The sequence below is a fragment of the Neovison vison genome, chromosome 4 (assembly GCF_020171115.1).
Source record: "Neovison vison isolate M4711 chromosome 4, ASM_NN_V1, whole genome shotgun sequence".
In the NCBI taxonomy this organism is placed as follows: domain Eukaryota; kingdom Metazoa; phylum Chordata; class Mammalia; order Carnivora; family Mustelidae; genus Neogale; species Neogale vison.
In genome coordinates, this window is record NC_058094.1 from 9,146,814 (window position 1) to 9,167,552 (window position 20,739).

At 34.5% G+C, this 20,739-nt stretch overlaps 1 protein-coding gene across 2 annotated transcripts in view; it reads right to left on the reverse strand.

The window, feature by feature from the left end:
* PHF20L1 (PHD finger protein 20 like 1) overlaps positions 1-20,739 on the reverse strand; it is an 83,286-nt gene that overhangs the window by 28,397 nt on the left and 34,150 nt on the right. Inside the window, exons 9-14 of one of the 2 annotated variants that reach the window (XM_044244921.1) lie at positions 19,250-19,332; positions 15,470-15,722; positions 13,114-13,302; positions 12,658-12,864; positions 6,719-6,775; positions 5,425-5,532 (exon numbers count right to left, since the gene is read on the reverse strand). In XM_044244921.1, the coding sequence (XP_044100856.1) occupies positions 5,425-5,532; positions 6,719-6,775; positions 12,658-12,864; positions 13,114-13,302; positions 15,470-15,722; positions 19,250-19,332 (897 nt within the window). Of the gene's footprint in view, positions 1-5,424; positions 5,533-6,718; positions 6,776-12,657; positions 12,865-13,113; positions 13,303-15,469; positions 15,723-19,243; positions 19,333-20,739 lie in introns of those variants that run through there. The other variant, XM_044244920.1, reaches the window with a different exon arrangement.

Sequence of the window (20,739 nt, forward strand, 5' to 3'; positions counted from 1 at the left end):
TATCTATGCCCCCAACGTGGGAGCAGCCAACTATATAAACAAATTAATAACAAAATCAAAGAAACACATCAACAATAATACAATAGTAGGGGACTTTAACACTCCCCTCACTGAAATGGACAGATCATCCAAGCAAAAGATCGACAAGGAAATAAAGGCCTTCAACGACACACTGGACCAGATGGACATCACAGATATATTCAGAACATTTCATCCCAAACCAACAGAATACACATTCTTCTCTAGTGCACATGGAACATTCTCCAGAATAGATCACATCCTCGGTCCTATATCAGAACTCAACCGGTATCAAAAGTATGGATCATTACCCGCATATTTTAAGACCACAATGCTCTGAAGCTAGAACTCAACCACAAGAGGAAGTTTGGAAAGAACCCAAATACATGGAGACTAAACAGCATCCTTCTAAAGAATGAATGGGTCAACCGGGAAATTAAAGAAGAATTGAAAAAATTCATGGAAACAAATGATAATGAAAATACAACAGTTCAAAATCTGTGGGACACAACAAAGGCAGTCCTGAGAGGAAAATATATAGCAGTACAAGCCTTTCTCAAGAAACAAGAAAGGTCTCAGGTACACAACCTAACCCTACACCTAAAGGAGCTGGAGAAACAACAATAAAGAAACCCTAAGCCCAGCAGGAGAAATCATGAAGATCAGAGCAGAAATCAATGAAATAGAAACCAAAAAAACAATAGAACAAATCAACGAAACTAGGAGCTGGTTCTTTGAAAGAATTAATAAAATTGATAAACCCCTGGCCAGACTTATCAAAAAGAAAAGAGAAAGGACCCAAATAAATAAAATCATGAATGAAAGAGGAGAGATCATAACTAACACCAAAGAAATACAAGCAACTATAAGAACATACTATGAGCAACTCTACACCAACAAATTTGACAATCTGGAAGAAATGGATGCATTCCTAGAAACATATAAACTACCACAACTGAACCAGGAAGAAATAGAAAGCCTGAACAAACCCATAACCAGTAAGGAGATTGAACAGTCATTAAAAATCTCCAAACAAACAAAAGCCCAGGGCCAGACGGCTTCCCGGGGGAATTCTACCAAACATTTAAAGAAGAACTAATTCCTATTCTCCTGAAACTGTTCCAAAAAAAAATAGAAATGGAAGGAAAACTTCCAAACTCATTTTATGAGGCCAACATCACCTTGATCCCAAAACCAGACAAGGATCCCATCAAAAAAGAGAGCTATAGACCAATATCCTTGATGAACACTACTAGCCAATAGGATTCAACAGTACATTAAAAGGATTATTCACCACGACCAAGTGGGATTTATTCCAGGGCTACAAGGTTGGTTCAACATCCGCAAATTAGTCAATGTGATACAACACATCAATAAAAGAAAGAACAAGAACCATATGATACTCTCAATAGATGCTGAAAAAGCATTTGACAAAGTACAGCATCCCTTCCTGATCAAAACTCTTCAAAGTGTAGGGATACAGGGCACATACCTCAATATCATCAAAGCCATCTATGAAAAACCCACCGCAAATATCATTCTCAACGGAGAAAAACTGAAAGCTTTTCTGCTAAGGTCAGGAACACGGCAGGGATGTACATTATCACCACTGCTATTCAACCTAGTACTAGAAGTCCTAGCCTCAGCAATCAGACAACAAAAGGAAATTAAAGGCATCCAAATCGGCAAAGAAGTCAAATTATCACTCTTCACAGATGATATGATACTCTATGTGGAAAACCCAAAAGACTCCACTCCAAAACTGCTAGAACTTGTACAGGAATTCAGTAAAGTGTCAGGATATAAGATCAATGCACAGAAATCAGTTGCATTTCTCTACACCAACAAGACAGAAGAAAGAGAAATTAAGGAGTCAATCCCATTTACAATTGCACCCCAAACCATAAGATACCTAGGAATAAACCTAGCCAAAGAGGCTAAGAATCTATACTCAGAAAACTATAAAGTAGTTTGAAAGAAATTGAGGAAGACACAAAGAAATGGAAAAATGTTCCATGCTCCTGGATTGGAAGAATAAATATTGTGAAAATGTCTATGCTACCTAAAGCAATCTACACATTTAATGCAATTCCTATCAAAGTACCATCCATCTTTTTCAAAGAAATGGAACAAACAATTCTAAAATTTATATGGAACCAGAAGAGACCTCGAATAGCCAAAGGAATATTGAAAAAGAAAGCCAAAGTTGGTGGCATCACAATTCCGGACTTCAAGCTCTATTACAAAGCTGTCATCATCAAGACAGCATGGTACTGGCACAAAAACAGACACATAGATCAATGGTACAGAATAGAGAGCCCAGAAATAGACCCTCAACTCTATGGTCAACTAATCTTCGACAAAGCAGGAAAGAATGCCCAATGGAAAAAAGACAGCCTCCTCAATAAATGGTGTTGGGAAAATTGGACAGCCACATGCAGAAAAATGAAATTGGACCATTTCCTTACACCACACACAAAAATAGACTCAAAATGGATGAAGGACCTCAATGTGAGAAAGGAATCCATCAAAATCCTTGAGAACACAGGCAGCAACATCTTCCTAGGAACATCGCCAAAGGCAAGGGAAGCAAGGGCAAAAATGAACTATTGGGATTTTATCAAGATCAAAAGCTTTGCACAGCAAAGGAAACAGTTAACAAAATCAAAAGACAACTGACAGAATGGGAGAAGATATTTGCAAACGACATATCAGATAAAGGACTAGTGTCCAAAATCTATAAACAACTTAGCAAAATCAACACCCAAAGAACAAATAATCCAATCAAGAAATAGGCAGAGGACATGAACATACATTTCTGCAAAGAAGAAATGGTCAACAGACACATGAAAAAGTGCTCCATATCACTCGGCATCAGGGAAATACAAATCAAAACCACAATGAGATATCACCTCATACCAGTCAGAATGGCTAAAATCAACAAGTCAGGAAATGACAGATGCTGGCGAGGATGCGGAGAAAGGGGAATCCTCCTACACTGTTGGTGGGAACGCAAGCTGGTGCAACCAACTCTGGAAAACAACATGGAGGTTCCTCAAAATGTTGAAAATAGAACTGACCTATGACCCAGCAATTGCACTACTGGGTATTTACCCTAAAGATACAAACGTAGTGATCCAAAGGGGCACGTGTACCCGAATGTTTATAGCAGCAATGTCCACAATAGCCAAACTATGGAAAGAACCTAGATGTCCATCAACAGATGAATGGATCAAGAAGATGTGGTATATATATACACAATGGAATACTATGCAGCCATCAAAAGAAATGAAATCTTGCCATTTGCGACAACATGGATGGAACTAGAGCGTATCATGCTTAGCGAAATAAGTCAAGCACAGAAAGACAACTATCATATGATCTCCCTGATATGAGGAAGGGTGATACAACATGGGGGCTTAAGTGGGTAGGAGAAGAATAAATGAATCAAGATGGGATTGGGAGGGAGACAAACCATAAGTGATTCTTAATCTCACAAAACAAACTGAGGGTTGCTCGGGGGAAGGGGGTTGGGAGAAGGGAGGTGGGGTTATGGACATTGGGGAGGGTATGTGCTTTGGTGAGTGCTATGAAGTGTGTAAACCTGGCGATTCACAGACCTGTACCCCTGGGGATAAAAATATATGTTTATAAAAAATAAAAAATTAAAAAAAAAAAAAAAGAATTAAAAAATAAATAAAAAAGTGTGGCATGATTTCCAAGCATATATGGTTTTTCTACTTATCTTTTTAATATTGATTTAACTATACTGTAGTCAGAAACTATAGTCTGCATTATCACAATCTTTACAATGTGTCGAGATGTGCGTAGGGCTGCATCATGCAATTTTTACACATTAGCATCTGAGCAAACTGCTCTGCGGCTGCTGAGGTCCGTGTCCTTGAGAGGTCTGTGAGATCACCTGTGCTGCTGCTGCCTTTCTTACCCTCACAGAAGATTTTTGAGCTTTGTTAATTTACTAATTACTAAGAAATATATTGTGATTTTATTCAGTTATAAAACTTAAAAATTTTAGGGGTGCCTGGGTGGCTCAAGTTAGTTAAGCGTCCAACTCTTGATTTCCGCGTTGGTCATGATCTTAGGGTCATGAGGTCAAGCTCCATGGCAAGTCTGCCATGGATTCTTTCTCTCCCTTTCCTTCTCCCTCTGTCTCTCCCTTAACCCACTTATGCACATTCTTGCAAAAACAATTTTTTTTTAAAATTTTGTACCTAGGAACTTATAAAGTGAACTGAACCTTTACCACTATATGGTAGCCTATCTCTAGGAATAATTTTTCCCTTAATGACTATTTGAAACAAATATATCTACTCCAAATTTCCTTTTGCTTTGTATTTGCTCACATTTTTTTCTTAATTTTCAACAATGCTCTGTCCTCTCCATCCTTGTATTTAGATTTATCTCTTGAAAATAACCTGTAACTAGATTTTTAAAATCAATTATGATAATCTCTTACTATGATTACAGATATATTTGTATTTCTACCATCTTGTTTTTTAATTTGTATTTTTCTTATTTTCTGTTTTTCTCTTTGTATTGCCTTATTTTGGATGATTTTTTCACTGCATTTTCTTACTATCTATTTTGGAAATTATACCCCAAGCTTCCATTCTCTTAGTATTCATGTTAGAAATTCTACAACGCAGCTTTAAATTGTTAGAGCCTAAAAGCAATGCATTTCTTTTGCTCTTCCACAACAATACAAGACCTGAAAAACACTGAAATACATGCATGTCTCTCTCAATTTACAAGCTATTATTCTGTCACATATTTTTGTTCTCTGCCGTTTTGTTTTTCCCCACAAATCAAAATGACTTATATAATCAATGTTCAGAATTATCCATATATTTACATTTTCTCTGCTCATCCTTTCTTCTGGCATCTCCTACCTTCCTTTGTCATCATCCTCCTTCAGCCTTCAGGTACACGATTAGGATGTCCTTTAGACAGGGTATTGCTAGAAAAATCATTTTTTTTCAACTTCTAAAAATATCTTTATTTCATCCTTGCTTTTAAAAACTATTTCAAGGGACTGTAATTCTAGACTGAAAAGAATTCCTTCAGTAGTTGAAGCATACCTGACAAACTTATCCAATCCACCATAATGCCAGAAATGAAAGTCTCTAATCAGCTGTAACAATCAGTGTGCAGATGGATTAATTTACAGACTATAGTAAACAAAGCTGCATAGTTTCTAAATCAACAAGACAAGGAAAAACTACAAGGACTTCTCAAGTTCTCAACAACATGGGGATCTTGCCCTACCTTCACTTTGGTAGGACACAGAAAAATAGAAAAGAATCTGAGAATTTTAAAAAACAGGAATCATAAAAAAAAAAAAAAAAAAAAAAAAAAAACCAGGAATCATCATTTTAGTATACTTACCATGCTGCTTGGATTTCTTTTTCTTTTTCTTTTTCTTTTTCTGTTTTGGTTTGTAGTGATCTTTGTCTTTCTTCTCTTTTCTTTCCTTATCCTTCTCTTTTCTCTTACCTAAATGACATAAGTGATAAAGTTAGCAATCATGGTTGATCCTGATCTGTTGTTCTGTGGTTAACCTAAAAGCAGCATTTATGTTTTAATCAGCTATTCCAGTCACCTGCCCAGTGGATGGATTCAATTAAACTGTTCCTGTCATGAGTCTGGAACTCCTGATTAGCTTATTGGGCTCTAAGAGGGGGTCTTCATTAGCAGTGTTGAGAAATCCCAACTCCTGACACCTTGAAGTTAACACAGACAGTAGTTAAAATCTTAAATGAGTAATATACTCAGTTCCCTGATGTGGCAAGAAATAAACTCCTTCATTTAAGAAAGACCTGACTGAGAAGACTCAGTATTTCCACATAGAATTTAATGAGAAAATATGTTAGATTTAAAAAAGACTTAATGAAATTTTTTCCTTCGGAAAAATAAAATCAATCCATAAATAATTCCTTCAGTCTTCCAATACTTTCCAGTGTGTACAACAATGAAGGCTAAGAACACAAAGCAAAAAACTTATTTCATTAAACTTTTTCCCCAAATTTTAAAATACCTTCCCCCTCACCCCAATCATATGTACTTTAAAGAAAACAAATGGATGTTAAAGCAGTGTCCCAGGGTACTTTACTTAAAATTGGTTCATCACATATACTCAACTATTACTCCAACTAAGAATGATGTAGTCTACAATTTATCAAACATATTTAAACTTTAGGGACACATGCTCCAGTGAGTTAATCTACAGAATATTTAAGACTATCAACAATTACTGTAAAACTTTTCATCATTATAGCACAGAAGACAGGGAAAAAAAAAAAAAAAGGCAGAAAACTTGGTAACTTTTTTTAGAAGTTCGGCTAAAGAAGAAAGTCTGAAAAAAAAAGACTTTTAATTCATCATCCCTTCCCTAATTCTCAACAATATTAAATGGTGTCTTATTTTTAAATAGCCACAACTGTAAAGGTGTTCAAAAAGACAAAACTCTCAGAGAAAGCCTTAGACTCCCCTGACAAAAAAATACACATAAGATATATGTTTAAGAAATCATATATCTGGAGCCGAATGATACTAAGAAATACTAAAACAGATGATCACTTACACCTAAAGGAGCACTAACAGGTAAAAAGTAAGGGACACACTATGTCCTCCCACTGTCAAGCCAATAGTCTTTTGCTTAAAGATTACTTTCTGTTCATACCAAATGCTGTTGAGCTTTTTTCTTCCAATTTCACTTTTTTTTCTGTTTTCGATATTCCTGCAGGTTGGGGGAAAATCGGTAAGTTTAGTCAGAAAAGGTTTAAAAGGATGGGACGATAGTTTACATTACAAATGCTCACAAAACCTTACTTAAGACTCTTTTCTCCTAAAAGTCTACATTATTTTATTTCCTGAACGAGTGACAAAGAAGTGAGATTTCTTACTTCAAAAGACTGATAAATTAAGGATTTTTGTTCCTTCAGACTACCCACATTAAAATCTTGGTTCCACCATCTGTTAGCTGTTTGGCCTTGACCAAATTATTTAATCTCTCTGTGCTTCAGTTTCCTTATCTGCCTATTAGGAATGACTCTCTACCTCACGTTATTAGTATTAGGGGAGTCAAAAAACATAAAATGTTTAGACTAGTGTTGGAGTAATAATAATTTTTTTTTTTCACTTTCTCTTCTGTGGTGTGGTAATAACTGAAGACTATACCATCTAAAAAGTTAGATAAATGTACTGGGCAATCCGTAAAGATCTACTCTGGCATCACAGCCTTTGGCAATCCAAATGTTGAAATGCACCCTAATGGTACGTCTGATGTAATGTGTCCACTTCTGTGACATGAATGCTATTCAGGTCATCTATATGAAATACTGAACTTCATATTAAAGTAAACTGGTTTTCAACAACATGCATACAGTTTTTAAACTAGTACTTAATTTCTGTTGTCTAAAATAAACTGTACCTTTGAACTCCATCATGAATGTGTTGTTAGGTAACGATAAAAGCCAAAATATAATTATTTTACAAATCATTTTTGGTCTTTATCTAAATGTAAGATACAAAAGCTCATTTTACACATTACAAATATTCAACCCTCATGACATCTGGGAACTATTAACTAATAGTCCAAAATATATTTTTTAAACCAATACACCTCAGTAACAGTGTAGCTGACACACATACATTTAATCAAGCTTCTCAACTCATACTCAACCATTTCCAATGCTAAGATGTACCTAAGGTTAATCTAAGAAAAATATTACAGTGCATTTAAAATACAATTTCAGTCTATTATGCTTTAATATTGCCATTCACAAGGTTTGTTGATTTTTAAGTCACTTAATACAGGATCAAAAAGCTAGCATTTCATTCATCTTCAAATATTTTATATAATTTAAACTTAATAAAAATACAAAAATACAACTCAACTTCCATTAAATGTTAGTAAGGCTCTAATAAGTTAAGTTTCAAATTAAGTAAGAATATTGATAGTCGCCTTGACACATCTCTCACAACAAAAAAAGAAAGGAACGTCAGCACAAAGGGAAATACAACTACATTTCCACGTTATCAAGACTACTGAACAAATACAACACTTCCTTTATTTTTTATTTCAATTTTTTTTAAAGATTTTATTTGAGAGAGAAAGAGTGAGAGAGGGTACACACACAGGAGAGGGTAGCAGGGATAGGCAGACTCCCTACCAAGCAGGGACCCCCAACTAAGGGCTCAAACCCAAGACACCAAGACCATGACCTAAGCCAAAGGGAGCCACTTAACCGACTGAGCCATGCAGGCACCCCACAACACTCCCTTTAATAATTACTATTCATTAACTACTAATTATCACACACTGAACATTCTACATATTTGATGAGTTTTACATGAAAATAATGAGGCATTTACAAGACAAACAATCAGAAAGGAGCTTCTGAGTCCCAGTGGCAGCAGACATACTCAGAAGCAGCCCTTGATCATGATCACTCCCCTGCACCCTAGAGCACTGAATCCAAGGTGATCCAAACGAAAAACTGCTTTACTGGGCTGCCTTCACTCACTGAACCATGTGGGATCCCTCAGGTACTTGGAGGACAAATAAAATGTCTATGAACCGTTTGCTGCTCCAGAATACAGGTCAGCACAGCAGAACAGAGATAATCACTCCCAGAGTGCTTTCAGAAAGGACTAAGTCTAGATACAGGTTTCACGAGTTCCAGTGGTCCCCAAACCTTTAGATTTCTTAACTGATAAATTTCAGAAGTAAAACCGAGGGACTGACAAAGGGCTGTCAATATTTTATATAAGAATATTAAATGTTCACCTCTGCAATAATGGCAGGACTTCTAAAAACACACCTAAGTAGAAAAGTAAAATAGACCTATTCAAGAATTCAACAAGAGAAAAAATTTAGTTTTATGACAAGTTCACTACCTGACGCTTATTTCACCATGTGCTGGAATATGGGAACCAAAGAACAAGGATATCAGTTTACTATTCAGAATAGTGATTTTTTAAACTAAATTTTATCAACAGAACATATTCTTCAAACAAAATATTACAGGATAGTCCAATACATAATACAACCCCCCCCAAAAAAAAAGAACAATAAAAACAAACAGAGCTATGTAAAAAGAGAGAAATCTCTGAACTGCATTTGCTTGCCCACAACAGGAAACCCAGCAATGCAGGGGATTTCTCAAGCCCCTTCCAGTATGCTAACTATCCGTAATTCCTCTGGCTAAAAAAAAAAAACGAGGCTATTCCCTGAGACTCTCCATGGAAACCCCAGGCTCTGTAGGAGCCATCAACATGTGGTGTGGGGGTGGAAGGAGATTACAGAGTCCCTGGTTGTAGTTTTGTTTTGCACAATTCTGGAAAAAAAGAAAAGAATTGAAAAACACTTAAAAACAAAAAGCCTTTTTAAAAGTAAATGCCAAGTTGAGGTAAGACACTAGACTAAAACCCATCTATTTCAAGTGCTAGCAGAGCGCCACAGCCCAAGCAAGGGGTGGAGCTTCTGGGATTACTGCTGGCTCACCCTTCCCGATACTGAAATTCCTTACCTTTTTAACTCCTTAAAGAGGTAAGGGCAATTCAGTGTTTGTTACACGTAATTTCAGCAGATAAATGAGAAAATGAGCTAACATTTCCAGATAGTACCAAAACTAAGGTTCTATCCTCACCTAAATCTGCTTGGCTCTGTTAGATCAAGCACTCCAATAATAAAATGAAAACAAAGGCATCAATTTTTACAAGGGTACCAATGATTTCTTTGGGGAATGGGGACAGCAATGGTATTCTTCACCTAGATTACCATCATGCCGGCATGGTTCCCAGTAAAAGAATGTAGAAGGATTAGTGTGAGTTCATTAACGCTACAACTAAAAAATAAAATTTTAACCTGTTAAAGAACAGGTATCTATGATAATTTACATAATCTCATCAATCCTTTGCCACAATTTTTAAATTCAGCAATGTGGATGTCTCTTAAACGCACAAAAAATTGAAAATCGAAGTCTGTTAAACCATTTTACAGCTCATGACTAACAACCTCATCATTCTAAAGACCCCAAGAGTTTCAATTTGACAAAAATACAAATTGTATTTTTGTCAAATTCAATATAATTTCTGTCAAATTTCAATTTGACAAAAAATGCCTCTAATAAAAGTTTGAGTAAATAAGCCTTTCTACAGACGTTTTAAAATTCAAAGGTAACAAATTTACTTTTATAAAATGAAGATGTATGGCTCAGTCTTAGTTAAGCGACGGCCTTTGCCTGCATCCGGCTCCCTTCTCCCTCTGCCCCCCTCCCCCGCTGCTTGCACTCTCCCTCTCTCTCTGTCAAAGAAATAAATAAAATCTTTAAAAATAAATAAATAAATAAATAAATAAAATGAAGATGGAAACCAACCAACTACCAAAGCAAACACACATGTACTATAGAAAACAAACAAACAAAAACAGCTGGTACTTTATACATGAAAGTCTCCTTGGGAAGCAGTAAGAAGCCCAACAAAGCCTGCAAAGCCATCAAGAAAAGGTAGGTAACAAAAATGTTAGGAGAAAAAAGCAATCAAACCACTCAGAATTTCAATGCAAGTCAGAAAGGCTCACAAAATTTTAATAAAAAGGTGTCCAATTAGGATATGACCTCAATTCCACTGCTTTCTCCAAAAATAAAAAATTAAAAGCAGTAACAGAAATAAATTAGAAACCCCATCACGCCACATTCAAACACTGTGGCTGTGTTCAACCCTCTAATAAACGGACTTTCAATAATTAACATTTAAACCATGCATTTCCTTGATTTAAGCAACTGAAGCTGCCAGCCATCATCACACACAGAGGATCCTCACTCTTCAGCGCATCTACAAATTCATCATCTCACAAATCTAAACTACTCTCTACCATTCACTTCTCCAGAAAACCGTCTTACTATTGTGACTTCATCAAAATTATTTCCAAGACTTAAAAAGGTGTGTGCCTTCCCTCTCCCCAAAAACATTTTAACTATTATGAGAACCAAGAACCACATCCCAGCCATAATTAGCCTGCAATTACGTATGTCCACAAATACAACAGAATTCTGAAAAAGACTAGGCTATTACTCTGATTAGAAGCAAAATCATGTGAATTTCAAGGATTCCCATTCCATATGCAATCACTACTTTGACATTTCAGGATATACAATAACATCATTCTCAGTTACTACATAGCTGCTTATATTGGTCTACGTTTCAGTCACATTACTATTAGAAAATATACATATTTACTTAAGTATTCAAAGAGAATACAATATTTTCTTTACAATATACAAAATACAATATATTTTAAGAAAATATAAATATTTCCAAATGCACATCAAAGTAATTTCCCCAAAAAATATAAATCATTATAAATTTAATATATTTTTCATATATCCATACATATCTTTAATAAACTACAGATTATTAAAGAACTGGAGAAGACCTTCATCAGGAAAAATATCTCAAAAAGTCAATGGTAACTCAGAAATTTTGTAGGGAAAGGGAGAAGAAAAATTAACTACCCTATGGATAGAAGGGGATTGGAAGAGTGTCAAAGGCAATGGATCGGATCTGGGAAATGCAAAATATTTCAAAACCTATAAATCTTCAGATTTGGGCACTGATTTTTTTAAAACAAAATACAGAAACAAAGTAACTTCAATCTTTTTGGTAAAATCAAACTGTAGAAAACTGTGTATTTAATATTACATTTTTACTTTGAAAGAAGGTAAAGGCAGTCATCTAAAAAGTAAGCTACTTCAATCATTTTATTTTAATATGTGCCACCAGCAGAAAAGAGCAAGCTCTGTTTTACACTTCATCTGATGAGCTGGTAAATAAAGTGACTCAAGGGAAGGTATTATTCAAACAGTCACTCCTAATGCTCTCAGCTGCAGATCAGGAATCAGTGTCTTACATTTTTCTTCATTTCTGGCTCAACTGAAACTTCTCTCATCCATCTAACTCCAAATTAGTAGTTTACTAGAAGAACATCTGAAATTAGTATTCCCTGTTTTTATAAATCATGTATACTCTTTGGCGGAGGTTAAAATTCTATAAAACTTCTAAATTAAACAATGTAACCATATCATATGTTACAGTATCATAAAATCATCCACCAGCCAAATGTGTTATTGGCTGATTTTATACATCAGAGGCCCAAAATAACATTATAACAAACGACATTTAAATTTGGGAGATTCTGCCCACAAATATGGGAGTATATTTAAGGTACACAGTTCAACTTAAGCCATGTGTTTCTGAAATGTTACGTTCTATTAAATCCTTAAACCTAAGTTCTGATCCCATTAAGTATTTTCTGGCTTCAAAACCATGAACCCCTCTAGTTATTTAAGCTCAAACAATTCCTATTTGAGTAGAAATAGGATATAAGAAAGAAGAAAGTCGATTCAAGTGACAAAACAAGAAGTCAGTCCAAGAAAGGTAAAGGTAAATGGTCTTCCAAAAGAACTTTTGACAGAGAAATTCTATCTCCCGTAGAGATTACATAAAAGCATCTATCAAGAGGAATTACATATTAAATTAGACATTGAAATGCCTATACCCTTTAACTGTAAGCCTAGCTACTTGTAAAATGAAATTTTTTTTTTTTATTTTTTTTACCTGATGCTGTTGGAGCTCCTCTTCCATCAGCTATTGCTCTGGAAGCAGGATTTGTAAGCATCTGTGTGTCTTCCTTTTCTGCCCTGGGACATTCATTATGGTAAGCGGGATCTGGGGCTAGTGGTGCTGAAACTTCTGAACCACGACTTAAGTCAAGAGGGAGACAGGGTCCCAGCTTCTCAAGTGACAAATGTGCAACATCAGGCACTATACAAAATAAAGAATGTAATAGAATATTAACACAGATAAACTGGCTTCATTAAAATCAATGTGGATTAAAATGTTATCTAAGTTAAACAGTGCCTGGCATGACAGAAGGCACTCAAATATTTGTAGGGTAAACGAAGTGCTTGTTAAGTCCAAAAGACGTAATAAGGAAAAAGAAGAAACTTCTTAGTGCTTTCATAATCGTTATCTCTTTTACGTTTGGTTCTATAGGAAATCAATATACATTACCCTCTGGTACTGAAGACTCTTGCGGATTTTGAGAACTGATGGAGAATACTTTCCCATCAGTGGCTGGAGAGGGAGGAGAAACCTTTTCTACGGAATCATCAGGCATGGGCAAGGTGGCTAAGCGCTGAGATCTTCTTCTCCGTTCACTATGCTTGAAAGGTCTAGGGGGGTTCACAGGCTGTGGAGAACCTAGAAAAAGATCTTCAATGTTCACGAAGCAGACACATGCCAGGATCATCTTATAATATTTAAGGAGATAAATGGGAAAAATGATTCAAATTCTGCCCTCTGATGTTGTAAGGTATCCACAAGGAACGGCATGTTCCAAAAGTAATCAAAGGCAAAAACTGTGCCCTCATTCACAAAAAGTTAATCAAAACTTCTAAAAGCTAAAGCCTACTAGAACCAAAAAGAAAAAAAAAAACATGGAACATTGATTTCAGGTAGTTTCCCAAGAGACAGACTACAGTTAATTCTCTAATTGCAGATCATTGTGATAGTTGTCATTCTTCCTTTGGGAAAATAGTCTCTGTAGAGCTGAGATTTTTTAAAAATTAAATATATATATATATATATATATTCCTTTTGCTACATTACAATCTAGAAACTCGAAGGGAAAAAAAAAGGCAAGGGGCATCGGTGACAAAAATCTGACATGCATTGTAGAGTTAGTGCTTCTCTTGCCAAAATAAAAGTAACGTAAATAAGTTTATCCCACCCTCATTCCCACAAACGGATTTTTATAAATGTCAAGTTTGGGCCTGATTCATTAAAAAAAATTGATATATAAACAATTTTAAGTACTTATTATAGGCAAATAATGAGGACTTTAAAAGAACAGAATACTATTCTGGTCCTCATGGGTTTTTTCTTTTGTGGGTTTTTTTTTTGTTTTGTTTTTTTTGATAAGCTAACTTGGTGGGTCGATTAAACATCGTCTATGTAACGCAAAATTTCCACTTTTTTTTTTAACCTTTAGTTTTCTTCTTTCTACGTGGCATGTAAACATGGAAGAATTTAGAACAGGCAGGATTACACAGGCCAATACACTCATGTTAACTTAGAAGGAGGAAATAAGAGTTGTCTAAAGAGCTTGATGTTTTGGGTATTTAAAAGTAATTTTACAAAAATCGAAACAAAGAAAGACATGGTGATAATTGAAAAAAATGAAAGAATAAAATTCAATTGCTGTAACATTGTGGCTATAATACCAAAATACAAAACAATTTCAAAATAAAATACTTATCAATGTCACATGACATTGCGGTGACTACTAATGACATCACTTCATATGATAAATGCCAAAATGCAATGAAGCTTTATGAGGAAACAACGGAGTTTTTCTGTTCCCATTCTTTCTACCTGTTTATTAAAAAAAACAAAACCAAACCAAAAAAGTACCAAATCCTGCTCAAAAATTCAAAAATACGGTTTGGTAGAAAATATGGCAACTGAATGGAACCAGAGGCAACTATAGTTGACTGATAAAAGTCTTCTCAATGCCAACATTTTTCACTGTGGAAGACAGGATATGGAAGAGTTCATAAGAAAATGTGTCTTATTCATTTACTAACCAGGATACTAATTCACTTGATGTATCAATCGCCAATTGCTTCTCGGCCTTGTGGCTAAGATCAAGTGATAAATCAATCGCCAACAGAAGTATCTCTTGTATCTAGCATCTTCCCACGTAACAGTTTTTCTTATGTCTCTAATTTAGAATACTAAACAAGAGAAATGCAGGGTCATCTTCTTTTATATATCCAGACCCATGATGGAGGCTATTTTTAAAAAGACTAATAAGTTAATCACCTCAAGATTAGTGGTATTGAAACGTAAAATCTTTAAAAATAAGACCAAGGAAGCATTCTTCTTCATTAGTAAAAATAAACTGAAATTTGTACTCCAAATCCCAGAACAAGAATGATTAAAATGTACTGAAGGGAGATAGAGACAAATGGGGACAGTAACTAGATCCATCAGTAAGAACAGTCTTACGAATTGATAAAAAATATCCACTGTGTGTCTTTAACTATTTTTTTTGTTTTGGTTTGGTTTTTTGTAATGAATCAGGCCTCTCACTGTGCTTGGATTATTCTTGAGGATAGTCAAACTACAGTAAAAATTTGCGTTATTAAATGGTAAGGTTTCTCAATCAGTACAATCTCTGTACAATAAATCAGTCAGAAATGTATATGCTTTTTGCCCCTGAAATAGTTTTAAGCCTTCCCTATCATATCCACTTAAGTTTGAATTTGTAAAAAGCAACTTCATAAAAATACAATATAACTACAATCAAACTCTTTTTAATGTATCTTATAGGATAAGTAACTATTTTTTAAAAATCTGTGCTCACTAGTTTTATTTATCACTGAAGAAGAAAGCTGAGATACAAGCGTCAAATCCTCGACTTGTATTAATTCTGGGGAAAGTGGTGATTTAGGGGGTTTTATACACCCAGAAGAATCTCCAGATTCATGTTTGCATTTCTTGCTGCGAGCCTTCCCTGAAGACAAAGTTGAGGATAACAGTGCAGGTTTCTGAGTGTTGGCAGAACTGCTAATGTCAGCTTCATTTTTTTTCTGACTTTGAGGTTTAGGTGAAATCGCCTGAATAAATAATAAAAAATTGATATTTTTATTTTGGTTTCTTCATTTTTGTTCTTGTATTCTATTTTGATTGTTAAGCAACTTTAGTATCCAAAAACATTGTTAAGCAACATATAACATTTCTATTACAAATGAAAAACCAAAAAGAACCCCACAAATTATTAACTAAAAGTTGAATAGGCTATCTTTAAAGGGATGCTGTCAACTTTTAGTCTAAGTTTGACTTTTTTAAAACATATTATTCATAATATTCTCAGAATATAAAATGTTATCTTGATGGGCAAAGATTTTCACAGTATTAAACTGAAACATATCTCACTTGAAACCATAATTACCAACTACCTTAATAACAAGTAAATAAACAGCATTTTCATTTTTCAGGTCAGTAGAGGAATACATTTAAAAGCTTCTGACTTTCAGATGTTTTCTAATAAAACAATGTCCTTTATTAAGTTGAATGCAGAGGTGTAAGTAGACAGTTTCCCTTTAAAGAAAGATCTCAACAGGAAAACAATGACCAAATTAACGAAACATTATCTTTAACTCATTTTAGTGCTGAAAGCTAGAGTTCATAAGCATAGTGCATCATGAAATCAAAGCCACCAGCAATACAGAGTTAAAAGACTAAAAAACAATACAAAACAAGCAACAACAACAACAACAACAACAAAAGAAAAAAAACCAAGGAGTAAAACCAAGTGTAAGTTAAAAACATTGGATTTAAAAACAAAATACGTCGCATTCTTAGATGAGAATTTTTACCTTCCTCCTGCCAACTGATACTTTTAAAAAAAAATTAGAACTTTGTCAGTTCTTTCATAAAGGATATCTTTATTCATTTGGCAGTAAAATTTCCTACCTATGTAGAAATAGATGTGAATGTGTCCAAAGACAATAGAGAATAGCCATATTAGATGGATTTATAATCTATGGACTGGGAATGCCTATGTTGTATCTCTTTCTGACACACTTATCTGAGAGCAAAATAGGAGATACACTTTTTAAAAAATTCATACTGAGACTGGCCTCTATAAAATAGAATCAAATTGCCACTATGAACATGCTTGTCCCCAGAAACCTTTTTACTTCCTGATCTTTTGTGAGGGATGACCATGAGGTCAGCAGCCTGCAGTTCTCTCGAATATGAAAGATCACTGTCTGGGGATCAAACAGCCTTCTGCTCCCACTAAAATACAAGGCACTCAAATTTCGGGGTACAGTTGGTATTAAGCAGGGCACCTTTGGATGTCCTACCGATGGCATGTCAGACATACCACATCAAAGGGATGGTGTCAAGTGTCCCATTCATTCAGTTGTCATTTCTATTCTTGAATTTACTCATTTACACATGTGTATAAGTGCAGAATAATCATTTGAAAAAGTACTCCATATATGGAAAGGATTCCTGGACTTATCATAAAAGGTGTTGCCAGAAAAGTAATTAGAGCCATTACTTGTAAATAAACAATTTTATTGTTCATCTTCACATATGTGAGAGACATCACTACAGCATCCAGTACTCTCGAGTTACAAAGTTATAAAACAAGATTTTAAAACTTAAATTAGTATCTTGATAAGGTGCTTAACTTCTAAACAAGGACAAATTAACATTTTTAAAAACTTGCTGAATTATGCATCTAATGCAGGTTTATCCAAAAGTAAATATAACATGACAATTCCCTAATACAATTAAATAATCTATAATTAATATCTGAGAATTGGGGTTCAAAACCACAGTTTGAATTTTTTTAAAATGTAAATAAAGAAAATCCATTAGCACAGTAAGCTCTGGCTATAGGCCTGTTATCAATCGATGTCATGAGTGACATTATTTTACTCATTAAGACAACAGAGGTTAGTGACAATCAATACCTCTCCTTTAAGTCTAGATACCAATACTTATAATTAAGAGTTTTATAACTCGGCTTTTTAACTTTGAAGCAGGGCAAACAGCATAAAAATTAAGAGTTTGGTTACAGAACATTTTCACAATGATATCAATCTGAATGACAAAAAATAGGGGAACAGCACTTATGTTCCTTAAAAAACTCAAATAATTTACAAACTTTTCAGTAATGATTATTGGTCTCTTTGTTACAAAACTGGCAAGGACTCTCAAAAATGTCTTACTTATGCAAAGAGAAACAGCCGAGTTACTCAATTTTTCTTTCTCTTTTTTAAACTCAATTTCAGAATGTTACTGTCTGTAATTCTCTCTGAAATGGGCACTGCCCTTCATGCTAACTTCCACATGTAATAAGTAATTTTCACAATCACATTCACCGCATCAGGATTGTGCATAATGAAAGATTGACATTGTAATGAATTTTCCAGAAACATTTTATTACCCAAGTCCCTGATTTATTGCATTCTGAGAATACCATAAACAGTGGTGAAAATACAAAATATTGTTATATCTGGGACGTTGAATATAGTAATACAGAGTAAAAAAAAAAAAAATCACTTAAAATTTGGTTGATATACTGACAGTAACGGCAGAGACTTAACCGCTTAATGATCACAGAAAATCAGAAGGTATGATTCGCTGACATATTTATCAATTTAAAAGCCATTGGTTTAATACAACATTAAATGGAGGCACCAAAACAATGCACTGTTATCAAATCAGGCCTAAAATAACCCTGAAAAACTCAATACAATATCAATTAAATTTGGACTATTTTGTGAAACGCATATAGAGAAGAGCAAAAGATACTCATTTTAAAGTCTTCTTTATTAGGCTACTAATAAAGAAAATTAAATTAATACAAAAGGATATATTAAAACTACATTAAGGCTCAGATTTTTAAAACAGGAGAACCAAGGAAATCCAGTTATGGCTATTACTGTGTTCTTATAGTCTTACAGTGCCCAAGAAGTTAAGCCCTTAGAGAATGTAAAAGCATGCACAGTTCATTATGTACAGGTACTATGGGAATCTGAAGGTAGCCAAGGCAAAATCTAGCAACTGCAACCTTCGCTTTTAAATTCCTCTATTAGGTGGTTTAAAGACAGACCCTTCATAGTTTTTTAAAATTCTTTTTTTTGTAGTTATTAAAATATACATCCTAGCAAAAATGTATGGCTCATTGATCAATTCATAAAACACATAGTCAGTCTAACAACACCAACTGTTACAATATAAAAGAAACTTCTTACAAAAGAAGCTTTATTAGATGTCAAAAACCCTGTTTTAACTCACAAATGAAAAGTATTTGTGTAAGGGTCTTTTGTAAGCTAGTTAAAGGTGGTCCAGCTGGAAGCTTATACCCTGGGATGCCTATCTCTGGGCCTTCAAATGTTGGAGAGAGAGGCTTTAATGCCAGTCTACTGAAAACAAACACTAACAAAGTCTGTAGTTTTATCTGTATACCTGGGAGAAGGCAAAGTTAAAAATATATCATCCATTAATTAGCTTCCTATTCCCACATCTGATCACAAGGGCAATTTCAATTACGTGGATACTATAGCTCCGTGACCATTCCAGTTGGGAACCTTGAAAACAATCAAATGCTACCGTTTCATACCTGCTCCAGCATTGGAGCTGTTTCAGTGCAGTCTTCCTTTCTGTCAGCACCATCCACCCCAACAGCTTTGGATGCCAACAAACCTTGAGAAAAATTGTACAGAAATTGCTTATTAGAAAAATTAATGACTTTTACTCCAACTTCCCCCAAATTTTAGCAGCTGAAATCCCCCATTCTCAAATTTCACTCATCAAAAATACAAACACCCTTAAAGGACTAAATCAGCACCTGAGATGCTTATACAATTGGTTTCCTGTAAAAATATTACCCCTAAAGATGTCCTTAAAACACACATAGACACACACACACATTTAGCCTAAAAATTTTTAATTCTACAACTTAATGTCTAGAAACCCAAGATTGCTTAGATTAATATTCATAATATGGGCTTTGTCTATACAACTGAAATAGAGTTAATATTAAGATCTGAGAAATCTTTCCAAACATCTAGAATGTAAGATTTTGTTGTTTTCATTATTAGTGCCAAAAACACTGACAGGACCAAAGTACAGATCCTTCCTACATTTGAGCTTAATATTATAGCCTCATCCTAGGAATTCCAGTTTTCTCCAACTTGTATCACTCTCAATTTTAGAAAACAAAATATTTCATCTAGAGTATATAACTTTACAAGACATTAAAACTCTGCCTTAATTTATAAATTAAAAAAGACATTTATTTGGATAACGAATATGTCTTTGCTGATGACCACTGGCACATAAAAAGTGACCAGAAATCACTTTTGTCATTTTGAAGTTGGTTACACAAAACCTCTGCTTCAAAGGAAGTTAATTTAACTGATGGCATAACAGTAAACTTACTACAGCAAGTGTATCAGCCATACTACACTGAAGGAGTGTAGAGCAGACCTATTAGAAAAAGTGCCCACAGACGCTGTATTAGTAACATCAGGCTATCCATGTAGCCACATCTCTTGACTTTTTCAGGTAACAGTATGATAGATGTTATGTAATCTAAGTATGAATTTAAATATTAAAATCACACCCGTAAAGCAGTATTAGAGCCAAGTGTTAAATTAGGCAAAAAACACCCTTCCTTTATTGGGAAGTTGAATATCCAGGACCCAGAATTGTAATTTAAGATAGAAAAGGTGGGGTGTAAAACAATGATTTTGATACATTTGGTCTAGTTGATGTAACAGTCTATATAGTTTTCTCACACAATATTAAGTATAGATTTAAATGGGGGAAACCCCCAATATAGAAATAATTTCACAAAAACTTGTAAACCATAAATTCAATCCTAATTATATTGGTATCCCTTCTGAACATATTTTTAGGTGACTGAAAGAGATAGCATGGTGTACTTCCTTAACATTTAAAACCATGCTCACTAGGTTTTTCTTTTCAAGCTAGTATTTTTGAGAATCAATACTACTGAAATAAAAAGGAAAGTATTAGGGATTAAGTTCTTTTGCAGAAAACTGAGTACACGTTCTACTTCTAAGGTTTACTCAACTAAGACAAATA